The following is an 18,041-nucleotide window of genomic DNA, read 5'->3' on the forward strand; positions in this document are numbered from 1 at the left end:
TTTTTCAGGTCAATTATAGAATGATTTTGTCTAACTGTCTCCTTGCCCTCCCCACTCCCCCTGCTGCCCAAAAATCCCATCATTGAATCCCAACATTGAATTTCAATCAATGTTGCATGAAATGTGTTTAAGTTGGAGAAGAGCTGACATCTTTACCCTGAGTTTTTCAGTTTAAGAATGAGGTGAATATCTCCGTTTATCGAGCTCTGTGTTATGTTAGGGTTTTGCAGGTTTCTTGATCTAGTACCTGCATAGTTTTTATGGTAGCTATAATCACTATTTCCCCAGTATACTTTCTAACTACCTATTGGTTATGGTGTCTTTGTCTTGTAACCTGCCACCTCCTTACCTGGCATTACATCTGCCCTCAGTAATATCATGTGCCCCTTGGCAGAAAGCAGCTGCTGAGTTGTCCCCATGTCCTGGGGACCCAGCTCAGAGCCTCATATGTCATGGTTACGTGGGGAAGGTTGATTAACTGAGTGAGTGAATGAATGAATGAATGACTCTGGGATGCTGTATCCTCCCTCCATCCTCGGCTTGGTGCCTATCTTAGCAGCTCTTCCCTTGTCGACATCGCAGCCCCACTGAGGCACCCAGCACAGAACACCAACGTAGGTAATAGAATGAGACCACAACCAGACACCTAGCTCAGAAACCCCAGAAACAGGCTGTGTTCAGAGACAGCTCCAGGTCAGACAAGAGGCAGGGAAAAATATAAGACCATATGCTTATCACGGGGCCTCCCCAGTAGCTGTCACCCACCTGTGCCTTTACCTATACATAAAGGGGGTGAGGGAGACAGAGAACAGAGGTGGGGAGCGGCACAATGGGCATAGCCTTGTTGCTGACCCTACTTTCCAGAGTGACCTGGGGCCCCTCCTGACTTAGGACCTTAGTGTGGCCGTCTCTGCTGGACAGGACTGAATTGTGGGTAACAGGCTGTCCCTCCTCCCTTCCCCTTAGCAGGTCCAGCTACAGTGGCTCCTTCTGTCCCCAAAGGAACCAAATTTTCCTTACAATGCTCCCCCTTGCTTCTGACTCCTCACCAGGCCAATTCCTGTCCAGTCTTCCCAGCTCAATTCAAATATCAGGAGGCCTTCCCTGATTGCTGGATATGCCCTCAAAGCCCTCTGTCCACGTGGGGAATTGGGCGAAATGGGGCCTGGAATTCCCACAAGCTGAACCATCCAGGGACTGAGATGGCCCCCAATCCAGGCCTCCTAACCCAGGTCTGTCTCTCCTACAAACACCAGTGTATTTACGATCCTTTAGCTTTCCCATCAAGAGGTGACACCCTTTGCTATCTTCACAAGACTGACGTTTCTCCAGACATTACAATGATGCTGCTGATGATTATAATTACATCATAGTTCTAATTATTCACTGTACCATGCACGGTTTTCATGTTCTACCTGAATTATTATGACATCACAAATGCTCCTTGCACAGCTCTATGAGTTAGGTAGCATTTTCTTTTTCTGTTTTGTTTCTTTGCTTCTTTTCTTTAGATTCTACATGTAAGTGAGATCATACGATATTTGTCTTTCTGTCTGACTTATTTCACTTAGCATAATACCCTCTAGGTCCATCCATGTTGTCACAAATGGTAAGATTTCATTCTTGTTTATGGCTGAGTAATATTCCATTGTATGTAAGAGTTAGGTAATATTATCATCCCCTTTTTACTGAAGAAACTGAGGGTCAGGGAGGTGAAGCGACTTGCCTAAGGTCATCAGGTTAGAAAGCAGCAGAGGTGGGATTTGAACACCAGCCAGTCCAGCTTTCCAGCTGTGCCCGTGACTCATATGTACCTAACCATCAGCACACAAGGGTACCTGCCTTATTCCAGGCTCATGGGGAGCTCCTCACTATAAGATGGGACGCTGCAAGCACAGATGCTTGGACCATCAGTGCCCAAAAGCCCCTGGGAAATCTTGGTGCCCAGTCCCCAGCCATGCAGAGGAGGGGGTGTGGCCCAGCCTGGCTCAGCTGCTCCCTCAGCAGTAACCTTGCCCCAGACTGGGCCAGGTGCCGTTGCCCTATGCACCCGGTCTGCTTAGCTTGTCTTTCTCTCCCCAGTGAATCCATTCTAGAAGGACATGTCCTACATCTTATTAACCTCTTCATCCCCCTGTGTCTTGCTTGAGGTCTGGCATGAAGTAGCCACTGATCAATAACCTGTTGAAGAATAAATGAACAAATGAACCCAAAGGGCCCAGACCCTGATCAGACCCAATGACTAAATATAATGGCTTGACCGAGCTGTGTAATAAGGCCACTGTTCAATTCAATATAACCAGCATTTACCGAGCACCTACTGTATGCACAACAGAAACCCTATCAGAAAGGGCTACTGTTTTATGTGCACTTATATATATATAGGTTACAAGAGCTGGAGTAGTGTAGGATAGAAACGTGGAAGCTCTGAGTCTTACGACCTCCATTCACATCTTCACTCTATCACTTCCTGGCTTTGTGACCTTAGACTCATTCCTCATGAACCCTTTGTGCCTCTGTTTCCTCATCTGTCAAAAGGAACTAATAAAAACTTCTCCCTCCTGAGGGTTGAATCTCTCAGCAGAGTAACCTGGCAGAGAGGAAATGCCCAGTGAACGTTCCTATTGTAAACCTGCCCAGCAGTTAGTGGTTAAAGCTGCAGGAGGTCCAGAGAGAATTCTCCCGCTTGGGTGCTCAAAAGAGAGAGAGTCAAAGCCATTTCTAAGACTCCTTTAATTTATTGGCCCTCAGGGCCCCCAGCTTCTCAGTGCCTGGGGAGAACTGTCTACAGTAGCACTTCTTCAGTCCTCACCAAAATCTGTGGGAAACTGAGGCCAGGGTAGCTTTCAGGTTCATTTCCTTTCTGATTCCATACCTTCGCTTATACTGGTTCCTCCATCCAGAACATCAACCCTTCTCTACACCCCACAGTGTAGAGAATGGATTTTATTCATCCATTCTTCAAGCCCACCACATCCGTTTTTAGCAGACCAGGAAACAAAAACAGGGCACTGCCAAACTGGAAAACTATGCAGCCGTGAACAAGAACCATGACCGATCTGTCGGTTCTTACACTGAAACAGGTCAAAGACATACCGTTACTAAAAAAGCAAGTTGCAGAGCTTCTCCAACTTTGAAGTGCATAGGAATCTTCTGGGGCACTTGGTTCTTATGAAATTCAGGTTGTGATTCAGCAGGTTATAAGTGGGGCTTGAGATTCTGCATTTCTGAGTAGGTCATGCCCAGGCTGCTGGTCTGGCATCAGTGATACAGCAGGACAGGATGTATAATAAGATCCCACTTCTGTAAAAACAAAATGAATATATATGCAAAAAACCAGAGAATAAACACTAAATTATAAAGACTGATTATCTCTGGGTGGGAGGATGACCAGAAGCTTTCAGATACTGTGTAAAGGCTGATTTTTACAATAAGTTTCACTATCGTAATTAGGAAAAACCCAGCCATGACGGTGCCCCTCTAGGTAGACATCTGCAAACTGCAGCTCCTCCAAATTAATGACTCTACTCCAGGCTTCCTCTCTGGTTCTTAGGGCATAATACTGTTTCCCCAAAAATGAGACTGGGTCTTATATTAATTTTTGCTCCAAAAGATGCATTAGGGCTTGTGTTCAGGGGATGTCATCCTGAAAAATCATGCTAGGGCTTATTTTCCGGTTAGATCTTTTTTTCAGGGAAACATGGTTACCAGGCTGGCCTGAAGCAGCTGCTCAGGAGGGGTGTTGTGGGTGGCTGATGCTCCATCTGTCTCGAGGGCTGTCATCATCGGCATCCTCCAAGCAGTGGTTCAGTAAAAGTCTCTTGAGCGCCAGGCCAGGACTATGCCCTTCATAGGCATTTCTAATCTATCATTATCCCCATTACCCAGATTAGATAACTGAGGCTTAGGGACATGGAGGGACCTGGGTGACACAGCTTGTCTAAGGCCCAGGCCAGGCTCCTAGGATAGGGCCTGATCTGCCTGTGGCTGGCTGGCTTCTCATCATTTAGGTCTCTTCTCAAGTATCACCTCCTCAGAGAATCCCCATGACGCCGCCCAAGCTAAAGTGGACTTTTCATACCCACAGTTACCTCTTTTCACAACCCATTTTTTTTCCTCCATTGTTCTTAGTATAAACTTTTTTTCACTTTTGCTATTTCATTGATCTTTTTGGTCAATCATTGACTGTCTGTCTCTGCCACCTGGATGTAAGATCTATGAGAGACCTTGTCTGTCTTGTTCACTGCTGTATCTCCAGTGCCTAGGACAGGCCCGCCATATAGTAGGTGCTCAGTAAATATCTGTTGAATTAATGTTCTATATTTCTCCTGCTAGAAACAGGGAAAGTGAGGCCCAAAGGGACATGCTGGAGATGAATTAGTGTGAGAACTTAAGAGTAAAGGCAGTGAGGCCAAATTGAACTCCTGGTCAGGAGACTGTGACCTTGGAGGATGCCATTTTCTCTCCAAGCCTCAGTTTCCCTATCTATAAGATGAAGTGAAGCAGCCATGACCACTATCCAAGAGGCCTGATACCAGGGGGTGAGACCCTCACCCATTTCAGAATATCTTCGGCGCATTATCCACACTCCCACACACTGCTGGCTCAAGCTCCCCAAAACCCGCAGAAGGAGAAAACTGCAATCCCCATAGGTCCGCTGACGGCGCCTGCGCACGGCGGCCGCACTGCGCCCTCTGGCGGCAGTCCGGGGCAGCGCTCCCCTCCAATCCTGGAGGGCGGGGGGCCCGAGGCGCAGGCAGTCGGAGCGCGCGGCTGCTGCGGCGGAGCCGGAGCCCGGAGCCGAAGCGGCGGCCAGATCGCAGCCCTCGGGGCCCGCCGCAGCCATGGGCAACCGCGGCATGGAAGATCTCATCCCGCTGGTCAACCGGCTGCAGGACGCCTTCTCCGCCATTGGCCAGAACGCGGACCTCGACCTGCCGCAGATCGCCGTGGTGGGAGGCCAGAGCGCGGGCAAGAGCTCGGTGTTGGAGAATTTCGTTGGCAGGTAAGAGAGGCGCTCCGCGGAGCGCGTACTCCCGACACCTGGGTCCCCTGGGCCTCCGCCCCTGGCCCCGACGGCGCCGCGACCTCACAGCCCCTGGCGCTGCACCCGCGACCGTGCGCCCCCCACCTCCAGCCAGAGGGAGGCGGCCCTCCGCCTTCCGCGAGAGCCCCTCAGAGGCGGCAGCGCCCCCCGCTTGTCCACAAACGGCGTCAGGCCACCAGCTACTGTATCACGCCCCCTCCTCCGCCCCATCCGTTTGGGAAGACAGCGCTCTGCCAGGAGACCCTTACACAGGGTTGTCCCCGATACCTCACAAGGGCACCGAGGGGCCTGAATTACTCAGTGGCTCCCTCCGACTCCCTCCAGGAGTACCTTGGAGGGGCAACACCCCCGGGGCAGTGCCCCCTACCCCTAGGCTCTACGGAGGACAGCTCCCTCCCCCCATGGGAATTCCTGGACAGTGGCAGGGGACACCCCCCACAGCCCCTGGTAGAGGCCATAGCTCTGTGGGCATCAAGGACCAGGCACAGCCTACCCCCTCTCACACACACACCTCTGCGGCTCCCGCCGCCATCCGTGCGCAGCGCGGCCGTGGGGGGAGGCGCGGGCTGCAGGATGAGGAAGGGAAGGGGGGTGGGGGAGAAACTGCTTCTGATCCTTTTATGAGCAGCCGGCCCCTTATTCTGCCGCCGCCCCTGGGTGGAGGACGTCTGTCAAAGTCGTTCTCCCCTTGGTCTGGCAGAGGGATTGTAATGGAGGGAGAATGCAGTGGAGGGCAGAGATGACTAAGACGGAGGCAGGATGGCGGGGAGGGGGGAGCCATTTGCAGAACCTAATCCTCCTTCTCTGCCTTTGATCCCACAAGGCGCTGGAAGGGCCAGGTGGCAGGGAGTGGGGGGCAACCACAAAGACAAAAGGTCCTGGGTTTAGAGGGACAGGCAGTGTTGTGACCCCCCAAGTTCCCTCAAGACAGGGGAGGCAGAAATGGCTTTTTGGGGTGCGGAGAAGGAGGAGAGAGAGAGGATGGCGCTCTCCTGGTGCTGGAGGCTGGATGGGGGCTGGGCAGACTGAGGTTGGAGGCAGGAGAATTGACACTGACCTCTCCACTGTCATCTCTCTCCCTCACCTTCAGAAACCCTAGCTTCCTCCCAATGACCTTCATGGCTAAGGAAGCCACTGGCAATGTGGGAGAGGGAGGTAGAGGCCCCTCCCTCTGAGGAACAGCAGTTCTGGGGAGAGACATCCTGGGTCCAAATCGGGTTTTGCTGTGAAACCTCAGGCCAGTCACTTGCCCTCTCTGAGCTTCAGTTTCCCATCTAATATGGATAGTTGGACTGGATGATTGTTTCTGCCCCTCCAATGACCTGGAAGCCCAGTGCACACTGTAGTGGGGAGAGGGAAAGGTCTTGACTGAAGTGATGTATCTGTGGGATGTTGGAAAGCCGCCGTGGGGGCGGCCGGGCCCATCTGGTCAGCAGAGGAGGAGGCCGTCTGTCTGTGGAGGATGAGGGAAGGCTCCCAAAGAACCCTCCTGCTCACGTGACCCCCAGAACTGCAGAGACACAGGCAAGAGACACACAGATGGGCCAGCAGTCAGAATGAGGGGGTGAGGGTGGGGGTGGAGGGACCCTGGAGGCCTTAACGCTTTAAATGGCACTCATAGATATCCAGCACTTTACAGTGTACAAACCATATTCCTACCTTTCATCCATTGAATGTTTGCTGAACTCCTGCTCTGTGCCAGGCTGTGTGCTCTGGGCGGGTGTTGGAGGGGAAGGCAACCTTAGCTCCCATCTTCTGTGCCCTTCCCATGTGCCCACACCATGCTTCACAAGATGGCTCACAACAGCCCCATGAGGCAGGTACCATGGTGCCTAGATGAGGAAACTAGACCTTGAGGTTAGATGGCTCGCCCAAGGTCACATAGACAGTGCCTATTAGACTCCAGAGCCCAGGTTCCTAGTCTCAACCTTGCACAGCCTCTGGGAGCCAAGCCCTGTACTGAGCACAGGGACATTGAATGGTATGGCCTCCATTTTCCCCATCTGTAGGATGGGAAAAATGACGGCTGCTGCCCTGCCTTCCTGAGACAGTGGCTGTGGAGCTCCTATGAGTCCATGGGTGTAAAAGTCCTTTTGTCAACACATGGGGGGATATTGACAGTTTGGTTTGGGGGCCTGCGTGTGCCAGGACAGACCTGACCCCTGCCTGCCCTTTTGGAGTTTACTGTCCAGGAGAGAGAGGTGTCAGTCTGTAGGTAGCACAGCAGGCCAGCCCAGCCATGGCTGACTTCAGCAACTCTTTGTCGAGTGATGGTGCAGGATGTGGACTCTGGCCCAGGAGGCCTGGGCCCTTGCGCTGCTCTCCGAACCCTAACGCTCTTTGACGGTGGCCCTGCAAGAGGCTGCACCGGGTATCCAGATGCAGGCCCAGGGTAGAGCAGGTGAAAAACCAAGGTTCAGTGGGGCCCCCAGCCAGCCCTGCCTGCTCCCTCATGGGCTCCTGACCTCTCTACCTAGGGCTGGGTCCCCAGACTGGTGAGCATGGTAACAGCCGCTCAACCTCCTGGGACTTCCCAGGAGTCAATCCCCCATGGAGAGGAAGTGGAAAAATGCATCAGAGGAAGTAGAGGCAGCTGTAGCCGGCCTGGGCTCCAGGGCACCCAGGAGGACCCTGTTGTCAGCTCTGCAATGGAGGTGGCTAGCAGCTGCCCGGGACCCTGCTCAGACTTGTCTGCTCTATGCTATTTCTTCATCCCCCTGTTACAGAGGGAAAACTGAGGCTGATTCGTTCAGTCATTTCAGCAAACATTCATGAAGTGTCCACAGCGTCTCGGCGCTGGGGATTCTATGATAGAAAAGACAGAAACTGCATTGCAGAGGGAAAACTGAAAGAGTGAACCCAGAAGAATGTGTGTGAAGAAGACGCCTGGAGAACGTGGTCACTGCCGGGGAGAAGAGAAGGGCTGCTTTCCACAGGGAGGTCAGGGAAGGTCTCTAGGACAGGGTGGCATCTGAGATGAGAACTAAGGGATGAGCAGCCATGTGGAGAGAAGCATTATAGGCTGAGGGAACAGCAAATGCAAAGGCGCTGGGGCAGTAACAAAATTTGGTGTGTTTGAAGAACAGAAAGGAGTCATTGTGGCTGGTGTTTGGGGGGCACTGGGGACATGGTATCAGAGAGGGAGATGGGGGCTAGACCTACAAGGTCCTCAGACTATGGTGAGGAGTTGGGTTTGTTTTCCTTATTAGCAGAAGCTTTTAAGTAGTGGAGTGACTTGAGCTGATTCCAGCAAGTGTGTGACTTAGGGACGTTAAGAGGGGGCAGGAGACAGGTGAGGAGGCTGCTGGGATGAGCAAGAGGTGACGGGGCCTGGACCAGGCTTCAGCAGTGGAGAGGAGGGAAAGGGTGGGGTTTAGGACATATTTTGAGGAAGGTCCCACAAGACTTGCCCGTGGATGGGCTGTGGAGGGTGAGAAAAGAGGGATCAAGGATGACTGCAGCGTCTTGACCCTGGATGGGTGTTGGTGCCATTAACGGAGTGTGGGGGGAGCAGGTTTGGGGGTGGGGGTAAGATCAGGAGTTTGGTTTTGAGTCTGAGATGTAGGGTGTGCAGTGTGGGAATGCAAGTCTGGAGTTCAGAGAAGGTGGGCTGGGAATATAAATTTGGAATTCGTCCTTGTAGAATAGATGAGATCATTCTAGGGGTACTGCAGATAGAGGAGTGTGCGTGGGACCCCAGACACCCCAGAATTTCACGAGCAGATGACAGGTGCTCTAGGCTCTGCTTTGTCTGACCCCGGCTGCCTACCCCTCCTCCTAATAGCCATCAAGCTCCAAGACTGGGGTGTCCTGGGACAAAGCTTCCAGGCTCCAGCACCCAGCCTTTTACTCTGGTGCCCAGGCAGGTTGACAAATGGACAGAGCCCACCCTCCCTGCCTGCTTGGCCCCTGGAGAGGCCAAGGCCAGCGGGAATGTGGCAGAGGGTCTGAGAGCTCAGGCTCTGGAATCAGACTGAGGTTTGTAGCTCAGCTGTGCCACTGACAAGCTGAGCCCTACTCAGCTACTATTTCCTCATCTGATGGGATTGTGGGGAGCGTTGAGATAATGCCTGCAAAGTGCTCTGGGGAAGGCCTGGCATAGAAGACACACCAGTTCTGTTCCTGCCTGGGCCAGGGTGGGGCTAGGGGCTGGTGAGTGAGCCTCTGCCCAGAGCCCCATGGGCAGCCTGGGAGGCAAGGTTTTGGGTTTCCCTGCTGAGCCGCTGACTCTGCCTACCCCACTCAGGCTCCCTGCCGCCTACTAGTCCCCTTGCCTCTTCCTCCACATTCTTATCTCAGCAAGGCCTGGTGCTCCTCTCTGGCCTCTGAGGGCCCCTCTCGTGGTTAGCTTCAGCCCTTCCCATGGGGGACAGCCCATCCCCACTACTTAGCTCTGTCTCTTCCTCTGAACATTTCGGGATACACTTTAGTGGTCCCATTTCCCAGATTTTGAGACTGAGGCCAAAGAGGAATAGGTGATAACGGAGACATTATAGATAGAAAGTCACTGACCAGAGCAGGCAGAGGGAACTGCCATCTCCTTGGCACTTGCAGCGTGCCAGGCACTGAGGATATGGCTGTGAACAAGCCGGACCCATCCCTGCTCTCAAGGGGGCTCACAGCTGAGTGGGACAGACAGACGCTAAATCACACAAAGAGCTCTTTTGTTGTGTGTTTGAAGAAGGGCACGAGGAGCTTGGCATTGAAGGGAGAGGAGTCGTCAGGGGGCCAGAGAAGGCATCTGAGCATTTAAATCTGGACCCGAGCAAAAATACGTCTTGGTCAGGCAAATGAGCGAACATGCTCCAGGTGCGGGTCCTACCTGAGCAAAAGCCCAAGGAGTGGAGGCCACAGTGAGACTAGGAAGGTTGGAGAGGCTCTAGTGGCCCCTGGACAGCCACCCCCCACCCAGAGAGCCCATGTTGCTGTCTGCAGGGCAGACTCGCTGCTCGGAGCATGCACCTGCCACAGGTGGAGGCACGCCCATAGCTAGACTCACAGCCCAGCCTGGGCCAGAGACCTCTTCCCCAACCCCCGTCCCACACAGTGGAGTTGGGAATGAAAGGTGACTCTGGCAGATGGCATCAGCTTCTGCATCTGATCCTGGCGCCAGGAGAATCCTCGGGTCTTGGCTGGGGTCAGAGGGTCAGCGCCTCAAGGGAGGGTATGCAGGCAGGCTGGTACCAGGGACAGGATCATGGCTACAGTGCTATGAGAGCAGAGACAGAGGCCCATGTGCCATATGTCTAAATACTCCAATTATAAATCAAGCTACGGGATTGCTAAATACAATACATTTTGCCCTCCCACCTTGACAAACACACCTGCATAACAACCTGGCAGGCTGGTTTTGAATTTAAAATTTCCGAGTTCTGTGATGGGATGTGGAGGCGTGGGAGCAGGTGGCCCCTCTTCCCAGGCTGCCCCTCTCTTCCCACTCCATCCTGGTCTACAAGGGGCCTCCTGGTTTTGCATGTGGATACCCCAGCCCTCATATCTCAGCTCCATCCATACCCCAAGAAAGGATCCCCCCTTGTCCCCAGGACTGTCTCCCCACAGTGAGGACAGCCCTCCGGAGGGCAGACCCTAACATGGGGCTTGACATTGCTTGAGAGGGAATTCCAGGGCACTCAAGCGTGGCCTAGGAGAGGTGCTCCAGCTGGGCACCTTCCCTTGGCCCCTGGGGACCCTTTGCTCTGTGGACTGTGTCCCATTTCACTGATGGGGAAACGGAGGTTCAGAGCAGGGAAATAATTTAATGGTGGAGCTGAGAGTCCTTCGCATCAAACTGCTGTGCTAAGGGTCCAGATATAGCTCCCGACTGAATGACGGGAAATGTTTATGATGAGCTGTTGGGTAGCTCCAGCTGCCACCTAAGTGTGGAGAGGAGCCCTGTCTGTGTGTGGACATGTGAGAAGCACCTGACTTCCTGTCTCGGAGCCTCAGTTTCTCCCCTGTAAGATGGGGAAACTGGTCACAGCAACCTCACACAGCCCTGTGAGGAGTAGTCAAGAGGGTGAAGATTTCTTCAACAGCTTTACTGGGGTGTAACTTACAAGCCATAAAATTCAGCCGGTGTTAGTGCACAACTCAATGATTTTTTAGCATATTTATTTACAGATTCGTGCAACCATCATCACAGCTAATTTTGGAATGCTTCCATCAGCCCCACAAGCAACCTTGTGACGATGCAGATTGGAAAGCCCCCCGGCAGAGTCCCTGGCGAGCAGTCAACCATCCATCAGTGTTTGCCATGATTATTATTCTAAATGATAAAATGTTTACAATGGTGATCCCCAGGTGTGGCAGTGATGGTTGCTTTTTTATTTTTTAAACATTCTACGTATATTCTGAACATTTAAAAAAGGGAGGACATATGATTTTTAAAAGTAGGGGACAAAAGAAAAATCTATTTCCCTTTTGAAAATATAAAGTCATCAATGCTAGGAAAGAAGGGAAGGAGGGAGGGAAGAAGGGAAGAAGGGAGGAAGGGAAAGAAGGAAGAAGGAGACAAAGAAGAAAGTTAGGAAGGATGGAAGGATAAGATGGAGGAAAGATCATAGATTTTCTTTGCTACAGAAAATGGTTATTGTGGAGACAGCGCCTGACCTGGGGTCCAGAGCCCTGGGTACCAGTCCTGCCCTGTCACCAACTAGCCTTATGTTCTTGGACAACACTTCCCTTTTTGTGCCTCACTTTCCATATCTGTACAGTGAGGGTGATGACAGGACAACTGGAGGCGCTCATCTTGAAATCATTCGTTTGGCCAACAGGGGTGCCAGGCGTGGCCGGTATGTGGCAGACTCCATGCTGGGTGCTGGGGACACGGTGGTAAACACGACCAGCCAGTCCCTGCTCTCAGGACATCAGAACATGGGGGGAAGCCAAGGCCAGGACTGCCCTGAAATGTTCAAACCTCTGCTGGAAATTCATGGGCTGTGTGACACAGGCATGCCTGGGGCCTCCTGGGGCAGGGGGAACAGAGAGGGACTTGTTGCCTGGAGCCAGCCTCACCTCCTCCCAACTGTATTTCTTGGCCCGTCTACTCCCTCACCTCCGCCCCAGCTCCCTGCTTCAGAGGACACCTCAGAGCCCACTCGGGTCCTTGGCCTTCCACTCCCAGGGGCAAGATGTGGCTAAAAAGATCCTGGCCCACTGCTTACTCTTCCAACTCCCAGGAAACCCACCATCCAGCTCCCTCCCTGCTGCATTATTTGGTGACACTGTTGTGGGAGCCCAGCCTGTGTTTTCAGCTTGCTCAACAAGTTATCATAATTTATAATTACCACAGCTACAATTTATTCAGGCATTAACTTATATAAACCTCATAACAGCCCATTTTACTGATGTGGAAACTGAGGCTCAAAGAAGTACAGTCATTTGTCCACAGCTACACAGCTTCTAACTGGCAGCTCTGATATTCAATGCTGGGCCTATCTGACATCAGAGCCCAGGAAATAGGAGACTTATAAGGATGACAGCCACTGGGTACATGCCAGACCAAGCATGATACCCTCTGTCATAGTTTGCATTCAACAGGACCTGGCAACCAGGGTCCCTGAGCTCTGGCCCCAGATCTCAGGCACCCAAGTAGGGGTACCTTTAGTGTACTTTCTCCAGATCCCTCTGGGGGTGACAGTGCCAGTTCAGACAGGAAGCATGTGCTTTGGAGGTCCTGGGAGGTGTTTATTTCATCCTCCCTGTGCTTCAGGTTTGAAGGAGCCTCTGCAGATGGCAAGGCAAGGCCTCCCTGGGAAACCACCATCTGCCCAGAATGAGTGGGGAGAGCTGGCATGCCACCATCCATCCTGCCCACACGGCCACCGAGGCTGGTGGGCCCGACACACTTCTCTGGGCACCTGTTCTGTCCCCGCTCAGACAAACTAGGACTTGGGTGGGAGGTGCCTGGGCATGACTGGCTGGAGGTTGCATCAAGCCCAAATCCCCAATGGGGAGGTGACAGGGGGCACGTTAACAGAGTGCTGGGGGACAGTGTGTCCAGGTGAAGGCTGGAGCTGAGAAGCTGCCAAGCCTGAGCCGTGCTCCCTCCTTCAACTTGCGTGAGCACCTACTAGGTGTTGAGCCTGTGCCCAGCGCAGGAGTCTGGCAGGGAGTGAGGCTCTCCCAGTCTGGACATGGGAGCCCACCAGGTGCTCTTCAATGCCTGTCCAGGTGTAGGTCCCATCTCGGTCACCGCTCCCACCACCGTATGTCCTCATAGCTCCCTGCTCCTCTCTGGACCTGTGTCCCACCCTGTGGACAATCATGGGGGAGTGAGATGGCCCCTGAAAGCTTCTCCTCCTCAGTGTCCATCGTTTCTATCCAACATTTCGTGGCCAAAATCCTAAGATACGAGTCAGTGGCCGGAGGAGGTGAGGCAGAGGTTCTTCAGGATCTTGGATTCCTTGCTGATACTTGGGAATCCTCCTATGAAGGAGGCTGAGAACAGGAGGCAGTCCTCGGCAGCTCCCTGCAGCTGCTGAGCGCCTACTGTATACAGGGCACAGGCTAAGCTCTTTCCGTCAAAAATCTCCATGAATCCTGCCACAGCCATATGGGGTAGAGTACATGACGCCCAGTTTATATCACACCGGTTCACAGCTGAGGACTCTGAGGCCCAGAGTGAAGCAACTTGCCCAAGGGCACCAGGCCCGGGAATGGCCAAGGTGGGATTCGAACCCAGGGCCTATGCCTGGCACTAACCACTAAGCCAGTGATCCTTAAACTTGAAAGAGAACATGAAAATCACATGGGAGCATGTTTAAAATTCAGATCCCCTTCTCCCCACCTCTGCCCCACCTCTCCAGTTGAGATTCTAACCCAGCAGGTCTGAGGGATATGCATTTGAGCAAGCTGCCCAGGGAATTCTGGTGCCCTCCTGCCATATGAGGGCCTCACTTTGAGAACTTGGGCCATGGCAGAGATGGGGCCCCTTCCCACCTGAGCACCCCATCCCCACCCTAACCCAGGAGATGCTGGTCTGAGGAAGGGCTCTGCTCCTACATGTGGCCCTGCCCTCTGATCTCCACTTCCCATAAGCTGCTTGTCCTGTAAGTAGTCCTGGGGCAGGCTGGCCCAGACCGCTGGCCACCCACTCTAGCCTAGCCCTGGGCACCTTCTACGTGGCCCCTCCCAAACCTCTGCCCCTCAGGCCTGCCAGGGCCCTATGGGCCCATCTGTGTGGGGGAAGGGCTCTCAGGGACGAGCTCTAGGGAAGGTCCTTGTCTCTGCAATGGTGGGGGCCTCTCTGTGGGGAGTCCCATCCTTCCCAGCCCCTCCTGCAGTTTCCATGGCAACTACTGTTGCCATGGTACTGCTGGGTGAGGAGCTAGTGGGGAAGAGAGTGGACCCCAGGCCCCCATTCCCATCCCAAGCTCTGTAAGAACAGTGGCCTGTTCCAAATATTAGGGGTTACCCTTCCAAAGGAGTCAGTAAGGAATGGGAGCGAGAGAGAAAGGAAGTCCATCCACACCCGTTAATCACCTCCTCTGTGCTGCCTGCTGCACCTCTGTTCCAGCACAAGTCACACTGCATTGCATTATCTGTTTACTTGTCTGTCTCCCCCCCACACTGAGCTCTTGGGGTGGGAACTGTCTGACTCATCGTCTCCCCTCCCCAAGGCCCAGCACAGGGCCTGGCACAGAGCAGCTGCTCCTAAATGTGTCCTAGACAGAGCTGAAATGAAGTCAACAAAAAGCCCCATCTGGCTCCTCGAGTTTAGGGAGCAGCAGAGTTTCCCAAGGAAGTTCCCAGGCTCTGGGGTCCAACAGACACTCAGGATTAAATCCCAGCTCTGCCAGCCCCAACTGGTAACCTGGGACAAGTCCCTCCACCTCTCTGAGCCTCAGTTGCCACATCTATAAAATGATCATTTGCCTATCAGAGCACTGTTTGGGGACTTGGGGATTCGGTCAGCATTTATTAAGGACCTCTTGTGTGCTAAGCCTTGTGCTGGGCACTGGGGCACAGTGGTGGTGGGCAGAAACACGCAAGCCCTACCCTTCTGAAGCTCGCAGTTTGGCAAAGTACCAAGTTCTTGCCTAGCACCTAGAAATGATGAATAAATGCAGGATTTATCATCCTTCTCCTTCCACGCTAGTGGCTGACTCCTCCCCATTAGCCTCTAATCTCCCCAGAGAGAACGGCAGGGTGAGGACACAGGAGGGGGGAGGCCTCCCCAGGACCCGAAGAGAAGGCCTGGACCCCAGGAACCTGGGCCTACTCTGTTGTCCCCGGGACCCTCTGCCCCAACCTTGGGGTTCAAGAAGCTGTCTGAGTCCAGGTGAGGTTCTGGGCTGGTGGCAGAAGTGCAGGATTCTTGCTCCAGCTCTGTCCCAGCCCTGCATGAACTTGAGTGTGTCTTTTCCCCTCCCTGGGCCTCTGTGTGGCTCCATGAATGAGATGCCTGACTGAATCTTTACAGTCCCTCAGACCCCAGCTTCCTCTCCCCTTTCCTGGGTCCTGGGGATCCCGTGACTGTGGGTTCTGACAGCCTGATCCCTGGAGAGGCCTCCACCCTCAGGCCTGTGCTGGCCTGGGTGGGGCCATGGGGGAGGGGAAATGAGAAGAGTTGACAGGACAGAATGAATTTGTACCCACAAGAGTTAGCCAAAAGGGCTGCTGAGGTTGACATCGGCACAAGCAGATGTCTGAGGTATAGACATCGGGTCTGGGGGCAGGGGGTGCCTTTGGAACCCCTCAGTCCAGTTCTTCAAGGGAGCTGCATCTCCATGGGATTGAAGGGTAGGGAGCTTTCACTGCAGAATTAAACTGATCTGGGTCCAGGGTCTGCTAGTTAGATACCAGCAGCGCAACCTGAACATCTCTGAACCTCAGTTTTCTCATCTGTAAAATGGGGGTGATAACAGCACCTACCTCACGGGGCTATCGTGTGGAGTCCCTGAGATATTGCCCACAAAGAACCTGGAGCGCAGTAGGCACTGAAGCATGAGCTCTTTTCCTTGCCTCTTTCTTCCCCTACCTCCTCATCCTCAACCCCAGCCCGATGGGGCCCTGGAAAGGGGAAGTGAGATGCGGCCCTTCCGCACAGCGGAAGGGAGGGGAGGAGGTACAGCTCCGTTTCCTTGGAATCCATTCTGTGGCCACTGGACACATGCATGTGGGGCACCCTGTGCCTCAGCTTCTCCTGCCTTGACTGGCAGTGGCTGTGTTGGGACAGGGACTTCCCATTGGCTCAGAACCAACATAAGGCAGACCTGAGAGAGGCCTGGGGACTTGTTGGTCTTGTCTCTTGACAGCTCAGATGCATCAATTCTGTGACCCAGGGGAATTGGGGAGCTCTTTTCCACCTTTCTGAGCTACGGTCTCCCCTTAGTGACCCGAAGCCTTTGGGCTGTGTGATGGGATACTTTGGGGGAGCGTTGGAGCCCCTGGTGGCAGGACAGGTGCACCTAGGACAGAAGGAACCTCCTTGATCCCTGACCCTCCTCTCACCTCCAATTCACCTCAGGGACTTCCTGCCCCGAGGATCTGGCATTGTCACCAGACGGCCCCTGGTCCTGCAGCTTGTCAATGCTACCACAGGTATGTGCTCTCCTCCACCCTGCAGGTGGGCTGGCCTGTCCAGTCCCCCACCCCATCCCCAAGGAGAGGTTCAGCCTAGCTGCTGAACTAGCTTGCTGTGTGACTTTGGGCCGGGCTTCCCCTCTCTGGGCTTCGATTCCCCATCTGGACAGTGGGGATACAAATCCATAACCGAGAGGTAGCGTTGTTGTGGGGAGGGAGGAGAAGGCAGTGTTTGGGGTGGAGTTCTAGTCCCAGTGGTAGATGGGACGCAGGTGGGTTCCGGGCCATGATGCTGACTCCACCACCTTCTTTCCAATCCTCCCATCCCCTACCCCCCACCCCTACTTCTGGAGCAGAATATGCTGAGTTCCTGCATTGCAAGGGGAAGAAGTTCACCGACTTCGAGGAGGTGCGCCTGGAGATCGAGGCTGAGACCGACCGGGTCACTGGCACCAACAAGGGCATCTCACCCGTGCCCATCAACCTCCGTGTCTATTCACCGCATGGTGAGGAGACCTGGCCCCGCTCCCGGTTTCTGGGCTCCCTCGCTTAGCCCTGCCCCTTAGGACCATTTTCTTGGCCCCACCCCTTTGCTGGCACCTCCTTGTGTGGGCGACCCTCCTCCGGCAAACTCCGCCCCCACAGTCCCTCCTCTGAGCGTCCTGCCCCCAAGCCTCACCTTGCCGTGACTCCGCCCACCCCTAGCCACGCCTCCAATGGACGGCTTTAGCCCAGTGTCTTTCCTTAACCCCACCCACCTTCGGCCATTCTTCCTTGGGGATCCCCTCTAAGCCCGGCCCTGTTCCTGAATCCGCCCGCCCACGCCACGCCCCATGCCTTCAGCCCGCCCTCTCGCCGCCCTGTCCAGTGCTGAACCTGACCCTGGTGGACCTGCCCGGAATGACCAAGGTCCCAGTGGGGGACCAACCTGCCGACATCGAGTTCCAGATCCGGGACATGCTTATGCAGTTTGTCACCAAGGAGAACTGCCTCATCTTGGCCGTGTCCCCTGCCAATTCCGACCTGGCGAACTCCGATGCCCTGAAGATCGCCAAGGAGGTGGACCCCCAGGGTAGGTTCCTACCTGAAGCCACCAATGGCGCAAGGCCCTGGGGTCTATTCACAGTGTAAGGGAGAGCCACTGGAGGGTCTAAACGAGCAGTGGTGAGATCCAATTTATGCCTTTAAAAATCATTTTGGCCACTCTGTGGAGAATGAATGGGGGTAGGGAGAGCAGAAGCTGGCAGTGAGTGATGGAGGGAGTGGTGCCATGGGGGCAGCAGTGTGGGAGTGGGAGTGCATGGGGCCTCCTGCATGAGGCAAGAGCAGATGTAGACAACCCTCTCGTTGCTGCCCCCCAGGTCAGCGCACCATTGGGGTCATCACCAAGTTGGACCTGATGGACGAGGGCACAGATGCCCGCGACGTGCTGGAGAACAAGCTGCTCCCCCTGCGCAGAGGTAGGCAG

At 54.0% G+C, this 18,041-nt stretch overlaps 1 protein-coding gene across 20 annotated transcripts in view; it reads left to right on the forward strand.

Annotated features, from left to right (window-relative positions):
• The first annotated feature begins 4,730 nt into the window (after positions 1–4,730).
• The window catches only part of DNM1 (dynamin 1), a 40,142-nt gene continuing 26,831 nt past the window's right edge, over positions 4,731–18,041 (forward strand). For 15 of the 20 annotated variants that reach the window (XR_012495962.1, XR_012495966.1, XR_012495965.1 and 12 more), the window contains exons 1-5: positions 4,731–5,005; positions 16,518–16,591; positions 16,930–17,079; positions 17,442–17,645; positions 17,935–18,033. Coding sequence is in view for 14 of the 20 variants with exons in the window: in XM_074331097.1 (XP_074187198.1) it covers positions 4,845–5,005; positions 16,518–16,591; positions 16,930–17,079; positions 17,442–17,645; positions 17,935–18,033 (688 nt within the window). In the remaining 6 variants the exon portion in view is untranslated. The remainder of the gene's footprint in view (positions 5,006–16,517; positions 16,592–16,929; positions 17,080–17,441; positions 17,646–17,934; positions 18,034–18,041) is intronic. The other 5 variants (XR_012495961.1, XM_074331094.1, XM_074331088.1 and 2 more) reach the window with 1 other exon arrangement.

The sequence above is a fragment of the Rhinolophus sinicus genome, linkage group LG04, assembly GCF_036562045.2.
Source record: "Rhinolophus sinicus isolate RSC01 linkage group LG04, ASM3656204v1, whole genome shotgun sequence".
Classification (NCBI taxonomy): Eukaryota; Metazoa; Chordata; class Mammalia; order Chiroptera; family Rhinolophidae; genus Rhinolophus; species Rhinolophus sinicus.